The sequence below is a fragment of the Eufriesea mexicana genome, unplaced genomic scaffold (assembly GCF_001483705.2).
Source record: "Eufriesea mexicana isolate 0111107269 unplaced genomic scaffold, ASM148370v2 scaffold325, whole genome shotgun sequence".
Lineage (NCBI taxonomy): Eukaryota > Metazoa > Arthropoda > Insecta > Hymenoptera > Apidae > Eufriesea > Eufriesea mexicana.
Genome location: NW_016908500.1, coordinates 254,731 through 277,690, shown reverse-complemented (window position 1 = coordinate 277,690; position 22,960 = coordinate 254,731). Strand labels below are relative to the sequence as shown.

General features: G+C 28.5%; 1 protein-coding gene across 1 annotated transcript in view; it reads right to left on the bottom strand.

Moving 5' to 3' along the window:
- LOC108556137 (sialin) overlaps nt 1-22,960 on the bottom strand; it is a 31,134-nt gene that overhangs the window by 171 nt on the left and 8,003 nt on the right. The window contains 9 exon segments of the mRNA XM_017912103.1: nt 1-80; nt 178-419; nt 500-632; nt 712-858; nt 952-1,172; nt 1,234-1,318; nt 1,517-1,622; nt 1,740-1,870; nt 7,518-7,714. Of these exon segments, the coding sequence (XP_017767592.1) occupies nt 1-80; nt 178-419; nt 500-632; nt 712-858; nt 952-1,172; nt 1,234-1,318; nt 1,517-1,622; nt 1,740-1,870; nt 7,518-7,714 (1,342 nt within the window).

The window sequence follows — 22,960 nt, the reverse complement described above, 5'->3', positions numbered from 1 at the left end:
AACAACCAAAAGAGTATTGTTGCAGATGTAAATACTGCTGTTGAAATCCAGAACATAGTACGCCATTCTTCTACTCCATTCTGTAGAAAAAGGATAGTAAAGAAAATATGATATTTATATTAAATTAAAAAAAAATTGCAATTTTAAATGAATCCTAATATTTAATTTTATCCATACCCTTTCATTTGTTAAAGCACCAATAATTGGCGGAATAATAAATCCAGGAAAACTACCAAAAGTATTCATAATGCCATATAAAGAACCAGCAAAATTAGGTGCAAGATCTTGATGGTTTTGTAAACTGGTTTGACATGCAGCTCCATTGAAAGTTAATGCTACTATTAACATAACAATTGCAGTTACTGCATCACACCCAGCATAAGTCATTATAATCAAAGCTATTGCTGGACCGATATGTGCTATTGAAACAAGAAATGATTTTTTATTTGTTATGATTAAATAAAATGTGTTAACTTAATTTGTATTATAATCTACTTACAGAAAATCATAAATATTTTTCTAATCCATCCTAAAGTAAGAAAATTCTTCCTTCGAACATAATCACCAGCTGCAGCAAACAATACTCCAGCACCAAGCCTCGCTATGTAGGGTAATCCTGTAATTGATCCTCCCTAGATATAAATTGATAAATTTAAATTTAATTAACATAAAACCAATTTAAACAATATATGCATATTAATAAGACAGTACCGATTTCATATTAAAACCAAGAACTTCTAAAGTGTATTTTGGTCCGTTAGTAGCGATGAAATATATACCCCACATGTTTGCAAAATGAGCCCATAATAAAACTAAAAATGGTACTGAGGTAATAACATCTTTCACTGGTAATTTTATCTATAATTTTATTTTAATATATAATGTTATTAGTATTATATAAAAGAAATATTTCAGCATAATTTAATTTAAGGTTTTAAAGATTATACTTACTTTCTGTTTCGAGACGCTTGTACCTATTTGTTCCTTGATATAACTTCTTTCATTTTCTGTGATTCCTGGATGAAGATCAGGCGTATCATATATAAGAAGAACCCATAAAGCATAAAAAATCAGTATAAGTCCACTTGTAACATAATATGCTGCTTTCCAACCCAATTCACTGATTATCTGGCCACATAAAGCGAATGTTACTACAGTTCCAAAAGGCCCACCTAAGAGACATCATTTTATTTTATGTTTAATTTATTAATTTTGTACTTAGTGTTTATTTACCTTGCATAGTCCATACAAATATCCCCTTTTCACTAGGAGGAACCCATCTAGCAATCATTGCATGAAGGGCAGGATAAACAGCTCCCTGTAAATTTGATTTAATAATAAAAATATTTATTTATTATACTATAAAATTTATATAAATTGTAATTAATCAAATTATATAGTGTATATTTAAAATTTTATATACATTTTTATAAAACTATTTTATTTGGTGCAAAGTTTAATGAAAAAGAAAAAAACAATAATTTATAAAAAATAAATAATGTAGCAAATGACTTACTCCAAAGAAGCCCATCATAAAACGAAGTACAAACACTAAACTATAATGAACACCAGAAGCCCAAGGCATCATAAAGTTTAATACTGCAGGTATTAGTGTTGCAAATCTATATTAGAATGTTACACAAAAGATAGATAAAATATGTGTAAAGGAAAGACATATAAAATATAATGCAAAATAATGAAATACATATCATAAATGTATAATTGAAAATTAAACTTACGCTACTACTCTAGAACCTCCATATTTCTCAGCTAAGAGACCACCAGGTACACTTGATGGAAGAACTCCATAAAAATAGCCAGAAAGCAAAAGACCTTGTATATGTTGATTCCATTCATATCGTGTACCATACTACAGGGTGAAAATGTTATACTGATGTAAACAATGATAAATAAGAAACATTATAATACTTTTGTATAAAATATTAAATTATTATGTTTAATACTGCACAATGTACTTGTATTTAGAATATATAATATATTTTGTTTAAATTAAAATAATTGAGGAGTATATATATATTGCAGAAATTACATATACTGTCATTTATATGGTAATATATGATAACATAGTAACATACAGTGGTAAATAATTTTCAATCAAACAGAATAATATGAAATATCCAAAATACTGTTATGTGAGCAATTTTAATTAATTAATATACATAGTAATGATATGAGATAATAAATAATTACATAAAATTTGTTTGGAAAAGAATCAGGGAAATATTTTATCACAATGGTTTAAATTTCAATTAAAGATATTTACGAATTATTTAATATATTTAATATTACGATATTTATGACAAACTCAATAGAATACGAAAAAAATTAATTAACAAAAAGCTACAAAACAGAAACAATAAAATTAATGAAAAAAATTCTATAAACAAATTACGAAAATTGCATACATTACTAATACAATGTATCAAAACAGTTATACATGGGCATAAAGATGTAACTTCATATTTTAATTATATCCTAATATAATATTTATTAGCTAATATAAATTTTAAGTAAAACATCTTTTATTTTTTTTGTAAACATGTATTGTCAAATATATGTTCCTTCATGTAACAATTTAATTTTTCATTATTTTCTTTTTATTAATACCAAGAAATTATTTTTCATTTGTTTTGTTCATACCATACAAATTTCTCATTTTCACATGCTTTATATTTATATAATGGCATCTTGCAATTAAAAAACCTTAATATTTTTAATTAGTTTCGTATCATTATATTTGATTGACAACCTTTTACTAGCAATATTCACATAATATGCTCACTTTAAATATTTCCTAAATTATAGGATGTAACAAGACTATTATGTACGAAATCGCATAATTTCAAGGAAAGTGTTATGCAACAAAATTATTTTTCCTATTTAAAAATTCATTTTGATCTTACGAATAAAATATCATACCTTTGATACCAAAATTTGAAATAATTTTGGTATAAATATACAATGGAACCTTTAGTAACGGAAGAATTAATATTCAAATATTTTAATATTCGAATGTTCCATTCTGAACGGTTTATTATCAAAACTTTCCTATCTACATGTTTTATTATGGAAACAAACAGAAATACTTCATAAATTCTTGCTACAATGTAATATCTTTTCTATTATTGTAACACGAAATTGATACTGAAATGTGATATCGAAACAAATAGAGATATAGTTCATAAATTGTTCCTACAATTTAATATCTATTCTATCATCGTGATATGAAATTGATATTGTAAGATGTATCGAAGGATTGAAATAATGAAACTGAAGTAAAGTAATATGAGAGGTTATGAAGATGTGCTTGAAGCATTTACGATATTAGAAGAAGGATTTCAATAGTTAGAAAAACGAGACAGATTAAAAAATATAGTATTAAAAAATTTATATAATTTAATAGAAAAAAATGTGGAATTTATAAATATTGAAAGATAAATTTATATTATTATTTAATATATCTTACTTTTTGCAGTTATTATATTTATATTATACTATTAATATTTATTATTAATATAATAAATATAATAAAATTGTAAAAAGTTATTAGAAATATAATAAATATTATAACGTATAATAATATATAATAAATATTTATTATTTAATAATGGAAAAATAGGAATGTTCTATTTTTTGAAAATTCCCTTATCTGAACAGTTATGTCCCTCTATTAATTACTATATTAAACATTTCACTGTTTTATCATTTACTGGTTCGAAAAATAATTTACAATATAAAATTTTCGAAACCAGACCTCTAACCAGAAAATTCTATCCTTCTCCTTAATTTCCTTTTCGTACATGCATTTTGCAACCATATACGAGCTGTTCTCAAGTCAAAGTGATTAACTCCACTTTTCCAATGTTTTTCTTTAAACTTCATTTCGAAACCACTTTATTGGTGTTTAAAATTTTATGTATAAAATAAATGTCTACTTTTATTTTCTGGACTTAATCGATTTGGCAGATGAGAAATTTATATGTAGAGATGATATGACGTGAGTGGTAGTAATTATGACAGAAAGTGCTTGTAATTATCTCGTGAAAAGAGAACATAAGTTTAACATAACTTTTGGGTGCACGTGACTGAGCACCATTTAGCAATGGCTGCACAGAGTGAAAGAAATACAGGAATAGAAAAAGACAGCGTGCATGTTCAAGGATACACAGTTGGGAAAATATATGTGTAAGTGAGTTGAGTCAGTTAGGAAAAAGATGTGAGGGTCATTGATACAGAGTTATGTATGAAAGAATTAAAGAAATGTGGAAGTTGTTAGAGCACTATTATACTTTTAAATAAATATATGTATTTCTTGCATTGCATGTACATTTGTAAATAAATACATACATATACAGGGCGTCCCACGTAATATTAGTCACAATTTTTCGAGTACTGTGATAAACTGACAAAAAAATGTTTGAAACAAAAGTTGATCAGTTTTCAGTTGACTACAATGCAATAAAATGAAATTTCAAAAAATTCTGTTTTCGAAAATTTTCAAAGTTACTTTCGTTTTTTTAAATAACATTTTATATTTTTTACCTAATATTATTGTAACCTATATCTAGTCGAATTAAACGACCTAGCATACCATGACCTTCGTATGATCTTGAAGGCAAAGAAGAAAATTGCAACAAAGAATGACAATCAGCGTAAATAAGTGATAATTTAAACTCGTGTTTATTATTAAGACTCGAAATTACATTCAAGTCAGGAACCATTGGTAAATGTCGTATTACTAGAAATTTACCTAAGAACTTATCTACGAACTATCGACAATTCGCAACCAAGAAAAAATCTAAACTTGTGATAGCTTAGCTTAGCATTTTACAGACGGACTACGTAGTCTGAAGAACGTTGATTGAGCACTTATGGTCCTATTGCTTAGCTACTACGATTTCCAGATTTGTCACCACTTGATTTTTTTCTATGGAGTAAACTGCAGTCAACAGTTTTAATAATATTTTAATAATATTTAAATGTTCCATATTTTGCATTGCAACAGTATAAACTCTCGATTGCAGAATATCCCCTAGAAAAAAATCAAGTGATGATAAATCCAGGAATCATGGTGACCAAGCAATAGGACTATAAGTACTCAACCAATGTCCTCCAAACTACATAATATGTCTGTAAAATGTTAAGCTATGTTATTACGGGTTCACATTTTTTCTTTGTATGAACTGTCAACAGTTCGTAGATAAATTTTCAGATAAGTTTCTAGTAATACATTTACTCAAGGTTCCTGATTTGAATATAATATCGGGTCGTAATAATAAACACAAGTTATCACTCATTCATGTTCATTGTTATTTTTGGTTGCAATTTTCATTTCTTTGTCTTCAAGATCATGCGAAAATCATGGTATGCTAGGTCGTTGAATTCGTCTATATACAAGCTGCACTACTATTAAGTTAATAATACAAAATGCGATTTAAAAAAACGAAGGTGATTCTGTCAATTTTCGAAAAAAGAATTTTTTTACATTTTTTTTTTTTACTGCATTGTATAACTAACCGAAAACTGATTAACTTATGTTTAAAACTTTTTTTTGTCAGATTATCGCAAGCACTTGAAAAATTGTGACTAATGTTACGTGGGACATCCTGTATATACAGGATACCCTATTCGAAGATTCAGTCTCAATTATTTCCTAAACTATAGTTCGTTTCGAAAAATGTTTGGAATGAAACTTACTCTGTTTCAAGGAGGACATCATATAATGGTCATAAATTGTTGCCAGCTAGACGTGTTCTGAGAGTTCAAGGTGACCATGATTCTTTTTAATGAAACTGTGTATTTTTTTTAAATAATCGGTTAGTTCATTTCAAGGTGAATTTATTGATAATCTTATTTAGTCTTGAAGGATATATATGTATTTATGTAATATATATGTAAGGATATATATATGTATTTATTTATTATTAAGAATGCACATTGCATTTATCTCATCGATTAATATTACACGTACAGGGTGTACGAAAATTAATTCATTCACGAATTTACGTCTTTTAGCGTGATTCTACGTCTTCGAAACGATCAAGATTTGCAAAAATATGTAATGGCAAAATTATTTTGGAATATAATTTTCAGGGTAAATTTTTTTTCCTATTAATCATGTTTTATTGGTGATAAATTTTTTGTTTAAAGCATCATAAAAAAGGGTTGCAAATGAACCGTGCTCTCAAAAATTTAAAAGCTAATGTTTTGACATTATTATTGCTTTTATTGCGTCGAAATGCATCGAGCGTTCCCTCATTATTTGCCATATTAATCCTTTGCACTCGAGAGGCATCCTTTAGTCGCCATTTGATAAAAATTCGAAGATCGGTATTAATTATCATGTCAAATTTAAGATAATGTAACGATGTGTGAGGTATAATAATTATATGTGTCAATTATTATACTATTCCTTATTTACTACTCAAAAAAATATCATCAACTTTATAGCAGAAAATCTTCGAACTCGTACTCTTCTTTAGCTAAAACATAATTAATTAATAATTTTCCTGTCTTATGCGGTTTACTCGATGCATGTATCGAGTATGATATATATAATTAATAGAATTTAAGAATTTAGGTGGAACACTAAATTCAAAGCAAATCTCGATAAAATAATATAGAATTATGCTATAATAATTCGGACAATTTTCACACACCCTGTAGAATAAGAGACAAAAGTATTGCACACTCAACGATTGTCAGTATTTTTTAAGTAATTTCAAAACGGTACATTTCTGCAGAAAAGGAAGATCACATGATTATAATTCAAATTTTGATAGAAGTTTACTTTAGTGACCTTTCCAAAATTTGTTAACTAAAAATGAAAATTGTGGGTAATCTTTCTTTATATTATTAATTCAACATTATATATATGTGTGTAATTATATGTATATATTGCACTGATTCCAAAAAACGCTAAAAATTATAGCGTGTTATCATTTTGTTCCCTAGTATATATCCCCTATTTATATTCGCTTCATATAATTGTCGAATAAATTTTCTCAGTACAGATCAATCATAATTAATTTCTTTATTTTATTATATTTCACATTTCAGTTCATTTCTATATTTCAGTTTATTTGATAATTAATTGTCCTTCCCTTAAAATTATGCATTTTTGCATACAATAATTGAAGGTTCCATATCAAAAAACGACCCTAATCGATTATACTGATTTTTCAAAATAAGAAGAAAATACTCTATCATCTTGAATTTGTATAGAACTGATGAAATTTTCGTATATTTTATTATAATTTAGAAAATACATCCTTCTTTACAATAAAGATTCCACGATGGCGAGAATCTTGTTCCTAAATATTAGAATGTGTTATTATTTATGAAAATTCAAAAATTTTGACGTGTGTCGTTTCTTATGCGAACTTCAATTTTTCAAGCAGTTATCTTAGATATGAAATATGTAAATTATCCTATTTTATATTTTTCACATGCTCGTGCTACAAAAATGTTAGTATATGATTTATAAAAGGACTTACATCTTTAAGTGCGGTAGTTTTACGAGTAACGTTACTCATAACGGTGGAAGAACTACATTCTGGACCACTTACTCCATCTTTGCTAGTTGCATTTACCATAGCAACAATGGTAATAGACAAATTTGTACGGATCATGTACGAGAACATGCAAGCTAAGAACATCATCGATCCTAAAATTGCTCTCCTTGGTATCCTTTCTGAAATACATGTATGCAAATTTTCGTTTGATAAGGATTTAGAACATTTTATTTACAATTTACATGTTATATTGTTTATTGCAAATTTTATTTAAAATTTGTTAGATTTTAATACTAAATAAATTACTGTAAGACATAATAAAGCCTAGATTTATGATATGGGTATGCAAATAACCCTAGATGAATAATATTTATATCTTATTTAATAATATGTTATATTGTTTAATGTAAATTTTATTTAAAATTTGTTAGATTTTAAATAGTAAATAAATTACTGTGAGACATAATAAAGCCTAGATTTATTATATGGGCATGCAAATAACCCTAGATGAATAAAATTTATAATAATTTATTTACAATTTACATGTTATATTATTTATTGCAAATTTTATTTAAAATTTGTTAGATTTTAATACTAAATAAATTACTGTAAGATATAATAAAGTCTAGGTTTATGAAATGGACATACAAAGGACATCATCTTTATTTAATCCTTTAAACTCCTTAGTCAAATCACACGGATAGTTGTAGACACATTATTAATGTAACTAGCAGAAAAATTTATTCGAATTGATTCCTATCAACTAACTGTCTTCTAAAGTATATTTAAAATAAAATAATTGAAATAATATTAATTCTTGGTTTCCAGAAAGTTTGGCTGGGTACGTTTGGACTCATGCATTTTCTTTTATTTTATCTTCTTGAATACCTTTTTGTTCCTGTTTACTATTTTTCAATAATTATAAATGTTCAGTATATAAAAGATATTTGTTATCGATTTTAATAGCTTATACAAATTATATCACCTTCTTTTTTTTTAAATACATTTTTCAATACAAAAATGAATTTTTCAAGCATCACATGGAGTCACACGTGAAAACCAACGAAGAGATATCTTTTTAACACTAAACGTACCAGAACTCGCTTCACTTATGTTTCAAATTCTTTCCAATAATTGTTTCACTAACTGATCTGGTTGTTCAAGTGTTCACACCGAAACCAAACACACATATCAAATTTAGATAAATGAAGCTATAATTTGAGAAGTGTATCTGAGACCAGAACCAAGGTTCCAGTTGGAAAACTGCAGAAAAATACGTAAATTTCGTAAAGGGGGAATGATGGAAACATTACGATCGTTAAGTCTTTAGCATTCGAGGCCAAGTCTTTTAAAATGGGTGGGAGGGGGGGGGGGAGGGGGGGGGGTAAGACCGACCATCGCAATAGCACTTGCAATTCTTTGCGAAGAGGAACGGTAGCACTTATCTTAATTTTTACTCAATTTTTGTGACCGGTAGCTATAATCACTCGTCGTGTGTAGATGGCGTCTCTTGACCGGTAACTATAGTCAACCGTCGTGTATAGATGGCGTCCCGTGACCGGTAACTATAGTCACCCGTAGTAGCGAAAGGATTAAGGTATGCAAAGAATTTTTCTCGGTAAAAAATAAGTTAAGAGAAAAACGGAAAGCCAGAAATTAAACGATCTGATATAATGTGAGAGGAATCCAGCTTATCAATTCTCGAAGCTGGGTTGAGTAACGCAATGGGTTGTCATAGGGTCTATAAAAACCTTGCCGAAGGATTCGATGGCACGCACTTTTTTGACAGTCCACCGTGTGCACCACGCATCACAGAAGACCTAGAGCCTCCGTTTATTTTATATCATCAAGAAATATAAAATATAATCAGAATCAAAAGTTTCTTTTAATTTATTAACCCGATCTTACCATAATAAGAATTTACAGAAAGTCAGATGTGCGAAAGAAATAACAATAAATGTACGATTATAAAGTAAATTTTGAAAAGAGTCATTTGACCCCGCTTGATACATTTAATGTTAACTGTTGCGTCCCGAATACTGCAACTCGCACAGTGGGAGTTTCGCAGGGTTGTGTGGGCAACTTTCACCGCTACCCCCATTGTCTTCCGGCGGGAGAAAACTCTTCGTTAAAGTTCTAGGAAGGCCTTGTCGAGGACTAAGGAAACAGCCACAGATGGGGATGCTAGACGCCAAACTGGGACGTTTGTAAGGCTCGTTTACGCAGATGCGACAATGTTGCTGGGATGCGGCCTATTCTAAATTACCACTATGCCGTCCAGTGGCTCCACGTTGGTGTCATGCGAAAACTATCGGGCAAATACCGGTGACACCACGTTGGTATGCGTAAATGACGAATCAGTCCTACCGGTGCCAAACGAAAGAATCCCACAGTGTTAACACTTTTACCACTTGCGCTAGAAAGACGTGCCACGCACGTCGAGATGCTTTCGTTCCAAAATCACCAGCGACGTGTACACCACGTCGATAGGCATTTATCGCAGAAATAAAACTGACGTGGGCTGCACGTTGGCTAACAACCAGATCGTTCATTTCTCGGGCTACAGTTCTAGAGTGCACAGCGTCGCATAGTGTCATCGATATCTTGGAAATATTTCAGAATCGATATAGTATCTCGCGGCGCCAATGTGACACCTTACGGCGTATTATACTGTAGCATGGCACCGCAACCGTGATTTTATAGGTAGCGCAAGTGGTTAAGTGCTACGCCAGTCCCCAGGAACTGGCGCTAGACTCTTCCTTCGGGCCCGGCTAATCCTAAGGGAGCGGCCTAAACTAGGGCCAAAAGGTGCTAACTGTGGTGTTAAATTCTTCGCCATCTTTGGACCTAACGTTTGGGAATTCCTGTCATAATTCCTGTTAAATTCTTTTATTACTCAAAGAAGGTATATCTATCTTTGAGTGTTTCTCTAGGGCAACTGACCGACTCGTGAGAGAGTGTCAAGAGGGTACCATGTGTTACGTGAAAAATTGATAAAAGAATTTCTGTTTTAATAATAAAACAGGTTTATTTAATTAACATACACTAGATTCTTTTCAACTCTAACACGCAATCCTCTATTCTCGACTACATACCATCTACTATGTGCCTTGCACCTTTGCATCCCTATTTAAAGCCAGATCTATCTCTTTCTATACACACGCTTTCTCTCTCAATCATTCTACAGCCATTCCTACAAAAGGATTTGCCGCTGTCATTTGTTTTTTTCCGCGCCAAACACTCGAGTCGAACCCGATCTTATATACACCGTTGTCATCACCTGACGTTAACGTGGAGCAATCCTTATCTACTCCTTACACCATGGTGCAGTTCGCCTAAACTCCTAATTCTTATCTAATATTTATATAAACATTCGTTCTCGGAATTTATTCGCACCTTATATCCTAGGTTGACTTTTGTATAGAACTAAACTTGCCTTCTCAACACACAGGATTATCATTTCTGCAGTAGATCTTTCTAGATCTCTATCCGAAAATAGAGTCGATATGTACTTAACAAGTTCACCTGTTGTACACAATGGTTACTGGATATCGCGATGTGTTTATAAAGAGAGCAGACAGTTGATGGTCTTATGTTGATGCACACGTAGTCGCAGTATGCATATACATATACAGGGTGTCGAATTTTAATCGATAAATGCGAATTACCCGTAAGCTATTCGTTGAATGGAAAAATGTTTCAAATAAGAAACAAATGGTTCCTACTGTAATTGTTTTTACTGTAAGTGAACCCGTGTAGATCATATGAAGGTAAACTTTGGTTTTGTAAATGGGAATATATACTTTTTAATGCACCATTCGATTCAGCTCGCCACTCCTCATAAAACAGTGTTATTCACTCGTATGCAAATCTAGCAGTGTAGGAGATACTTCAATATATAGATACAGATACACGGTAGATTTTCTTCTCATACAAGCTAGTAAAATATTCATTTAACACTAAATTTACGCTAATACAGCATTTCACATTTTTACTTCAAACAACAAGAAAATAAAAAAAGAAGAAAAGAAATCTTTTTTTACCTTGCAAAGTAATCTACATCCTTAGATATCAAAAGCATCGAAAAACGTAAAAAAAATCGATTTTTTTAAGGTTCTGGCCCAGTATATGTTTTGCAAAATAAAGACATTGGTCTCGTTATTTTACTGTAATAATAAATTGTTACAGTTTAACAAAAAGGCATCTTTATACGAAATATGCTGAATATATTTTGGACTGACATGCATAGGAAAGATATTACTGGTTCAGAAGGTTGATAATACTGAAAGTATGAATATCATTTTCTAATTAGATAATTACTGTGGGTTGCAGAAGAATAAGTACCTACTTGCAGTGTATGCACTTGTATGCAAATATAAATGCAAATGCGTATGTGCAATATACAAATGCAACCTTCGAAGTATCAGCCAGAAATTACTGATTCATGGGCACTCTCAAAATGAAGGTGATAACGCATACAGCATAATTTACAAACAGTTGAAGAGATATTTCGGAGCATCTCTCATTTATACATATACAGGGTGTCCCCAAAAAACGTATACACACTTTAATACCTTATTCTTTTTAATTTATTTTGTCTGTAATATGTAGTCCATCTAAATATATACTATTTTTACAATCACGCAAAGTGTGTATAGATTTTTTTTGGACACCCTGTATATATATATATATGTGTGGGGGGAAGGGCGTGTGTGCTTGTCTTATTTAAATTGACACAATAAAATGTCTCATTAGATGATTCATCAGATGATCAATCATCTGATTATACAATCAGCTAAACCAGGAGAAATTGTAATAAAATTCCATGATTTTGAGGAAGAATTGACATAATATTAATTTTCTGAGATATCGACGTTTTTAAGGACATTTCAATGTCAATTTTTGTCTTCAGCAAAAATCTATATTTTTCATTTCAAAATATTATTTTACATAAAGATACTTTGGTCTGAATTATTTTTACTATAGGTCCAATACTTCTTAGGATATTTATAGAAGCAACAATAAACTTACTGATTTTTCGATCATTTTTAAATTCAATTTTACCAATTTGAAAGAAAAAAACAATTACAAGAAACGAAAGTTATTCATTTTCTTTTTCTAAAATCTTAAGAACTTTTTTATTCGACACAAATGTTATAACTAAAAAGAAAAATAGATTTTCTAAAGGAAAAATTATATTACGAATGAAGAAACAGGACATTTGAACATGTTTTATGACCATTATTTTCTTTCTATTTATAAACTCAATTAACAGTACAATGCTTAACCATGTTTAAAATTATCGTTAGTCTCTGTGTACTTCTCCTGGTTATGTCTCTTTTAATATTAAATAATTATTTGTGCGTGTGCGCGCGCGCGCGTAATAATTACTGAAGATAATCTCATTTATGTATGTTACAGTAAATATGAAAGTGGTTCAAGTCAAAGATCTGAAAGAATTGATTTTATCACTTACTATGTATTGTATTTATTCACATTATAGTAAAATAGCACTATTTCTAGAAAAATAGTGAAAAATTGAGTTATTTTTAATTTTGTTATAATTGGCACCTGACATATCTCATTAATTACAGTTTATCTACATAAATATATTTAGTTTGCTTCATACTTTTTTGCTAACTTATTTACTATTAAATACATATTTGTGTTCAAAATCTTGTTTTTCAATATTGTTGTATATTTATTTTCGTTTTTTATAACGCGACTAAGATCAACTTCATGATAAGCCAGTTTAATAAATCCTTATGACTGGTTTTCCTTGAAGTTTTCCAAATATGGTACTGCTGTATGTATTTTACTTCCTTAAGGCAAACCTTCAAAGCCTTTCCTGGATCAAGGTTAATTTCCCCATGAGCACCAATGTATTCGAGATATGAATAAATTAATAATTTATTTCCTTTATTAGTTTCCTCAATTTGGCATATTTTTTTTTCTAAAATAAATCTAACAAATCACTTTTAAAATAATTCCTGACCTAAATATTAATTAATTATTAATTTTTGTTATAGACTAGTTAAGTGTACAATTATTAACAGTAGAACTAAAAAGATTGATGTTAGATTCTTTTTGTTTCTAACTACTGAAAATGTACACCTGTTTTTGATAAAATTAATGTTGCTTCTATTAAGATAGAAATGTAATTATATATGTATTTCTATTTATTCTCATAAGAACATTTTAATTATTTTTAACAATATATGTTTATATTTAAATGCACATTTCAAATCGATGGTTTTGTCATTTTTAAACGTTTAAGATATCGTTAGAAATAATATTTGCAAGCATATCATAATTCTCTCACTAATTTCTTAAACTTGTTTTCTACTTTCTTTTTTATTTTATTTTCAACAAAGACTTTTTTGTTTTCTTCCTTCTCTATTTTCTATTTTCTAAGAAACAATTTACATAAAAGTGCCTCAGTAATTGTTCAAAAATTTGTTTAAAGTAGTTTCAAGTTCATTATCATAATTTTTTTATTTTTAAATTATATATTCAGATTCAGATGTATCCGTGATCCATGATCCATAGTGTCATAATATTGAATACGAATGGCTTTGAGTTCAGAAATTTTTGAGAATGATTGTGAATAATAAAATACTTACAACAAGAAGATTACTTTAATATAATAATAATTTTTAATATAATTAAAATAAGTGGAAATAATTGTCAATACTTATTACAATAAATTTTCCCTTTACTAAACTTTTTTCTGTAGTTATTTCGTTATTCGTATGGATTAGAAAAAATTTCTAAATTTTCCATACTCAAGATCACGCGAAGAGCATAGTATTATATTCACTGTATTCCTCTTGATCTCAGCTATTTCAATCATCGTAAATATATGTAGCATTTTTATCCTTGAATACTTAATTTCTTAATCATTTCTGCACATCACTAATAGAGATATTACTCTTGATAACAAAGTTTCTGAGGTGCATTACTCATCAATTCTTGAGAAATTATTATATACGTTTAATATTATCTTAAAAATGTTATCTTATTTTTATCTTACATATTAATTTGAAATTTAGCAGACAATAAATCAGGAAAGATATCACTGCATTTAATCACGTATCAAATTAATTAATTAAACTAATTAAACTATCAAATTGTAGAGATTACTACAATAGAAAACAATGTAATTTACTTTATATTTTTCTTATCATTTATATTTTCATTCTATAATATTTATTATTGTATTTATATTCACATTATTACAATTATATTATTATTATGCATATTAATATGGTATGAGGCTTTATATGCTTTCCCTGAATTCCACTTTATCCGCGTAATTTAAATACAGTAATACCATTTAAATGAAAGCATGTTTAATGTAAACATGACAAAATTATTTTCATCGGAAGAACCTCAGCTTCGAATCATTAAAATAAACTTATAAAGTAGAAAATGTGAATATTTTGTTATTCTTTGGTTATTTAATACTAATTCATCACTACTTAGGAATTACAGATAATTATTATTTTCGTTTCACAGAAACGATTCCGGAAATGTTGGGAATAATTTTGCAGTCATTAAATGGGTAGACGTGCGATAGTTAAGTGGACAGCACTATTATCGATGAAAACATTTTGTTAAAAATTCGTAACATAAGAATGCTAGGTATTCCACTGAGCAATGAAACTAATTTTAATATAATACTTTGAATCGGTAGAAAAATGTGTCAGAAAAAATAATTTTAATTGGAAACTTCATATAAATCTAATAAATTTTAAATAAATTGAATTTTCTAAGATACCAATAAATATCTAAAATATGGAAAGACAGCTTAATAAATGTGTTATGTAATTTATATTTATTTATTTATTATTTAGTTTTATAATGGAATTACAGAGATTTCAGTGAATATTATTAATAAAGGAAATTATTCCTTATTAAGATAAGTTAAAAATCTCTGAAAGTTACAAATTTCTTAAAAATATTTTTCGCGAATTTTATTTGCAACAGATTAATTTTATTTGTGACGACAGACAAGTGTGCGATTAAGTTCATAAATCAGTATATTTATATTTATTTAAGAAGATCGAAAAATAAAATTGAAAGAAAACAGAACGATGAAAATACAGAGTAATAGCTTACATTATTTTTTAATTTGTATATAATTTTAAAAATTAGTTATGCAAATTAATAGTCCCTTCTCTTTTATAAATTTCCTATAAACGTTACTTTATTATAATAAATATTAAAAGAAGGATGAAAGTCTTGCTTTTATTTACATTTATTCATTACAACATCGAAGATTTCCATTCTTTTAAACACTGAAGATAAAAAGAATGAACACGATCAGAATGAAACGTAGCTTTTCACAAGTTTTTATCTTTCAGATATGAGTTTTAACGAATTTTAGAGGTCAAAATCAAATTTCAGTACGTAGAATTGAGTACGTAATATTTAAGATTATTATACATACATGATATAGTACACGCATGATATTATTTTTTCTTTCGCATATAGGACAGAATAGTTGATACAAATATTACTTAAATATTTAAAATTTTTGTAAAACTATTACCTTAAAATTTAAAGGAAAATATGAAACGAAAATAGATGAGCAAACCATAAGACACTATTTAATAGCACACACATACAATCATCTTTTCTATTGCAAATGATATACAACAGTACAAGCATGAAATTATTTTTTCTTTCGTATATACGACAGAATAGTTGATACGAATATTACTTTAGTATTTAAAATTTTTGTGAAACTATTACCTTAAAATTTAAAGGAAATTCTTTTAAAGAAAAATATGAAACGAAAATAGGTGATCAAACTATAAGACACTATTTCATAATTTCATTATTACCTATACTTGTACACGGAATAGCACACACGTACAAATCATCTTTTCTATTGCAAATGATATACAATAGTACAAGCATGAAATTATTTTTTCTTTCGCATATACGACAGAATAGTTGATACGAATATTACTTTAATATTTAAAATTATTGTGAAACTATTACCTTAAAATTTCATATTTTTTTAAAGGAAAATATGAAACGAAAATAGATTTCATAATTTCATAATTTCATTATTTCCTTGTACGTGGTATAGCACTCACGTGCAATCATTTTTTCTATTGCAAAATAGTTGGTACAAATGTTATTCGAGTATTTGGAATTTTTATGTGATTGTTATTTACAAAAGTATGTAACATGCATTTAAAATAAAAGCAGCCATTAAAATACTGTTTTATCAATATCATTAAATTTAAAAAGGAAATTGTATAAAAATATATCCAGATATTTTTCTTGTTTTCTTACTTCATTAACAAAATTTCTAAAATTAATTTCGTCACTAATTAGACAAACCTCAGACTGATCATCAGACAAGTTTGAAAATTTGTTAGATTACTTCAAAATTTTGTATGCAGGATAACAATACGATTTCGAGAGAAAGGACTGCGCAGTCAACGAGTCCGCAAATGCCTTTGTAAAAGAAAATGCAGAGAACAGAAACGAACGAGTTAACACATCGGTCAATGCATGTATTGTTTGGAATTCAGTAACAGTACTTGCAATTCTGCATTCTGTTGGCATTCAAACGCATACTTGCCAACAACTGTGAACAATTAGAGTTGGTATCTAGAAAGGAAACCTTTACCGAATCATTTTTATAGAATTTTATATAACTCTGACCTCAGACCATACTTCAAAAGACATTTGAAAACATCAAGAATTATTCTTCTGAAAATTATTATACTTTGCCTCGAGTAATTGTGAAACAGAATCTATAGATATCTATGCATTAATCACGTCGAAACAAATCTTGGATATTCTGAAAATATGAAATATTCATATATGCATAATAATTGTTATTTCTGCAGATATAAACGTATATTACGTCATGCAGGAAGTTGCGAACAAGATGTTCCTGTTTTTTCTAAAACAGATCTAAATAGATGCAGTAATAAATGTGTTTACCATAGACCTTTCAAGAAATTTTCAATTTTCGTTGTTCTACGATTATTCATTAGATTTATTTAAGAAACAGTCTATTTTTTAATTAATACAAATATTTCGTTAAGTGTCTCACGCGAAGAAAGTAAATTAATATATTTGTAATTAAAGATTTATTTGTTATTTGTTGTAATCATTTATTTTGTTTAATGTCTTATTTTGAATAAAAATAATTGATTTCGAATGTTTATAATATTACTGTTTCTTATTAACAATATTACTACGATTATTATTATACTTGTTGGTCAATATTTATTCTGAATGTTATTTAAGAAACAAATTTTCAATTAAAGAGCAAGTCTTATTTCTTTAATCAATCCTTTAATTCATTATCCAAGTAGGCAAATAAAGAATATAATATCAATTAGAAAGTATTACTTATCAATTAATAATTGAAGTTCTTCAAAGTAATTATTTTGAAATTATTATTTGAAATAAATTTCACTCAAGTCTGATTTATCGTTATTATTTTGTAATATTGAGATTAAAATATCTCCTAAACTGTGATATTTCGACATAAATAAATTAATCTCATTTTAAGAATCTTTTAAGAAAATTAGACGCTCTATATAATGAACTATACAAGGTAGAAGAAAAAATTTGTCTATATAGAATAATTTTATTATCATATGTAATAATATTATTATGACTAATATATCATAATTATATTAATTATTATATGTAATAATATAAAAATGCATTATATGCAAAATTAACGAAATAAAGGATGATATGGTACAATATAAATACTTCTTGCATGAATGAAAACGCACAATAGATCTCAAGGTCATCTTTCTATTTTTTACTTTAATAAAATGTTACAATTCCTGTATCATTATGTTTCAGAAAAACTTAATTGTCACGACACTGTTCGTAAACGTGGAATAATATAATACGTGACACGAGGGCCAATGAATTATAGCATTTGTCAGAATAAATTCAGTGAGAACAAATCGATTCTGTGATTCTGTAGTTCTTCTTCTTTCTCACGTTAAGTAACCTTTTATGGTAGTAATTTAAAATTGTTGCATCGGCGACAATTTCACGGTAATAAAAAGAATTTTAGCATTTCGTGTAAAAGATAAAAATAACCTTGAACCATGTTCCACTTTTTAGCACACACAGAAAACATTCATATAACACTATGTTCGCCTCTATTCCGTGCATGTTTTATATACATCTTTTTATACTGTTTCGCATAACGAAAACATTTCAAGTGGGCTAAATTTATGCTCCACCTGGTATACAGGGTAATACATCATCGTGTAAAATATCTCGTCATTTATTGGTTTTATAAAAAGAAGTTTGAACGGATTTCGTTATACTTAATTCTCTTATGTCTGCTTCTTTGAAATCTCAGAGTGACCTTGAATTTTTCAATTATTATCTTTTAATAATCAATCAATCAATAAGAAGTAAATTCAACGACTTTTAAGAAGGTAACCTTCAATTGACCTTCGACCTCCAAATCAAATCCTCCAATCAAACCTCCAGATCAATAATTGTTAAGTATAATGTTCGAGCATTTTCCAGGCTCTCGTTATGTTGCCAAGCCATCATTATGTTAATTTTTTCAGTATTTGTATATCGTATTCTCTCATCCTATTTTACTTTATAATATAGATTTGGAAATATTACAATAACGAATTACTATGATATGAAGCAAATTTCATGTTTAGGTTACAAATATGCATCATTGTACCTACTACAAACCACTCGCAATCAGGAGATCACATACAGACTGGGCCAGAGACAATTTGAGGAGTACTTTGAAGGAAAGTACTCCTCAATGCCAAATCTGCCAAAATTATATTCTGAGTTATTCAAAATTGAAATATTTTCTTAGCCGTAAAAAATTTTACGTCTAGTGAACATCTAATGATACAGCATTTAATTTTTTATATAATTTATGAACAATTTAATAGGTACTGCAACGAAAAAGTAAATATAGTAGTGAGAGTACTTTAGTACACTGGTATCATTTCCAAAAATTAGCACGATCGCTGTTCAGTTGCAAAGAAAGACCCTAATCACGGAACATGACATATTTTTTAAATGTCTGCTAAATATTCTCCGAGAAATATTCACCAGTTCAGAGCAAACTGCGGTTGTTTTTGCAGAGTAAACGTGAAAATTGATAACACGTGTGACACTGACTTTTCAATACAAATTGGTATGACAGGCGTATGTGCCGTTGGTAGGGAATTTGTTAATAAGGTAAGAATACTCTGTGTATTTGCAAAGATCGATGTAATATATGCTGCAGTCCATCAATTGTATCACGAGGCTTACTCGACACATGCATCGAGTAGGATACGTGTAACAACTGAAATTTAAACGTAACAATTCCAGTTCCGATATGGACTCTCTTGGGATTATGGGTAAAAGAAATAGTTATGTTACATTATAATGTTCTTTATTTTTCTCTCAAGGAAGGTATATCTATTCTCGTCCGAGAGTCAAATCTAGAGTGAAGAAAAAAGGGTATGCAATCGCAGCTCGACCTGGTTCCCTAATTCTTATCTAACGTGTGAAATAAACGTGAACCTCTTCGGTGCATAGTTTAACACGTTGGCTGCCGTGGCACCGGTGACCAGCACTCGACTTGACTACAGCGCCATGGGGGCCACCGGTGACCGGAGACGCGACCAATAGTTAAAATACATAATTAGGGTAAACATCGATACTTATAAATTTCGAAATAATACCATTGTTTCCGTAATGCTTTGAAGAAATTAATGCCACGAAAAATGCATAAAACAAGTTTATACAACTAAACTTATCTGCTGTAAATAATATTTCAACATAATTTGCATCGCATAATGAAAAATTCATGTTGGCGCCTTGGGCAAGTCACGTAAAATTCGCGCGGCAGCCAACGTGTTAAAGATACATCTATTTCTCCCGAGAGATTAATTTTTGTATATTCGATACGTTAAGACGTATCTTATTTTCAACAGACTCGATACATGTATCGAGTCGTTCAATGTCACTTTGAGGTCACATTATAAATCGTTAAATTCGTCTTTTAATTGGTTGTAGTACAGCTTTATACAGCTTATAAAGCGGACTAACTTTATAAAAATGTTAAGAAAGCCAAGACTACCTTGATATCTCATAAAAAGCATAAATAAAATAATTAACACTAAACCTACTACGACCGATTATTTGACCGGTCAAATTAATGATCAGTCATGATGGATGAACCAGGCAACATGTAATTCTCAGAAGCAACGGAATGAGAAGTGAGATAAATATTGAGAGATTAATTATAATATGTCACATGGATTGTGATATAGTTGTGATAAGTGACGGAATTTTAAATCGCAATTTAAAAATTAGCGATTTAGGGTACATTAAATGTTCAATGTTAAATTATAAACATAAAAAATATAATGAAATTTATCAAAATTCGTTTGATAAAATGAATAGATAACGAAATATTTTAGATAATGGTCTTTATTGAATCTCCCTGCGTAGTATTGTCATCATCGTCATCATAGCGAGTATTATTATATCGTCATTGTCAAAGAATTTTTGATTACGAATGATATAATAATGTAATAAATATGAATAATATTAAATCAATAATTTATTAACCTATAGTTGATAATTCACTGAATTTTGAAAAATTATCGAAAGTTAAAGTTTAGTATCAAAGTACGAAAAATGAATCATAATAATTTTAAATGTATAAAAAATGATGTCAACATAAATTTATACGTATGTATTAAACCTTTCCCGTATTTTGACGAGTCTGACTCGTGATGAAGATTTTGGGCCAAACATGAATATCACGAGCCAGACTCGTGAACTGAAAGTCGGTCCAAACATGAATATCACGTGCCAGACTCGTGAAAACAGAACATATTTCTAAATACAGTTTTAAAACTGTCATCTATTATAAAATACAATACATTTACAATATTTATAAAAGGAAAAAGGATTAGAGTTTACTTCCATAACAGTAGTATCGCGTAAAACTGACTATGTCACACGTATTTACATTTCGGCTCGTATTGCGACTGTTTTCGAGCATCAATGTGGTCTCTTTACCGCGCGTTGACGCCTACCATTTGAGCCTGGATTTCATCGAGCTAAATGGCACGGGAAGGGGTTAAGAAAACAATTATCAATCGTGATAGTCTCTGTGCTTAGTTGCTGTGCCTTCTCACTTAATGAACGTGTATTTATCCCCACCAATTCCTCGAATTGAGTCTACAGAGCAAGCATTCATGTTATCTTTAACTCGTGATCAACGATATCTTTGGTAATGATTCAATAATATAAAAAAAAGAAAAAAAAAAGAATCGTTATATTTCTCCTTTTTCATTCCGAAAATTTATTTAGAATATTTTTATTCGGTGCCAACTATTATTTTTTACAAGTACTTTGATAAAAAAAAAATACTATTTGATATTAAATTTATGAATTTACTCGTAAAAATCAAAATAGATCGAATTAATAAACTTTTCAGAAAGTAAAATTATGCAATACGATTCATTTTCAAAAACACGTTACAAATAAAACTGTTATTTGTTAAAATCATATTAATTATTTCTTGTAGAAAATTCATGATTTTTTTTTGTCATAAATTTTACAAATTATATTTACAATCACTATACAGTGATGAAGCATAATAGGTATTGTTTAACACAAGATAATCTGCATGAAAAATGCAACAAATAAAATAATGTTTGTATTATAGGTTCAATATAGTAAATATACATTGTCTTTTTGTTTTAGTGGCTAAATAACATAAAATTCATTATGCATTAAATTAATGGAATTTCATTAAGATTAGATTAGATTATCCCATAATCATCACTGATTTTATTATCGTTGACATAAAGCGGAAATGTAACTTTAATAACGTCATTTCATTTTGTCATATAATCATGCAAGATTGATTGATATACTTATCATTATTAACACGCTATCAAATTGTGAAAATTATATTTATTAATTAAAAAATTTGTTTTAAATTTATTGTAATTTTAAAAAATTTATTATATTATATTTATTAATATTAATTATTCCATTTCAATGTTTTCAATTAGTCCAATTAATCAACACCTTAATTATTAGCATTAAATATTATAAAACATAATTTATTGTAATTTTAAAAAATTTATTATATTATATTTATTAATATTAATTATCCCAATTCAATGTTTTCAGTTAGTCCAATTAATCAACACCCTAATTATTAGAATTAAATATTATAAAACATAATCCTGATTTTACTGCAAATAATTTTCGAGATCTATGTAAATATAAGTTTTTCTAGAAAAGAGAAATTTCCAACTATCTGATGGACTAAAAATGTTCAAGGTATTTCTCTGACATGATGCAACTGATTTTAAGAAGTAACTATGCAACAAGGAAAGTTCCTCATCAAGGACACTCACTGCACAATT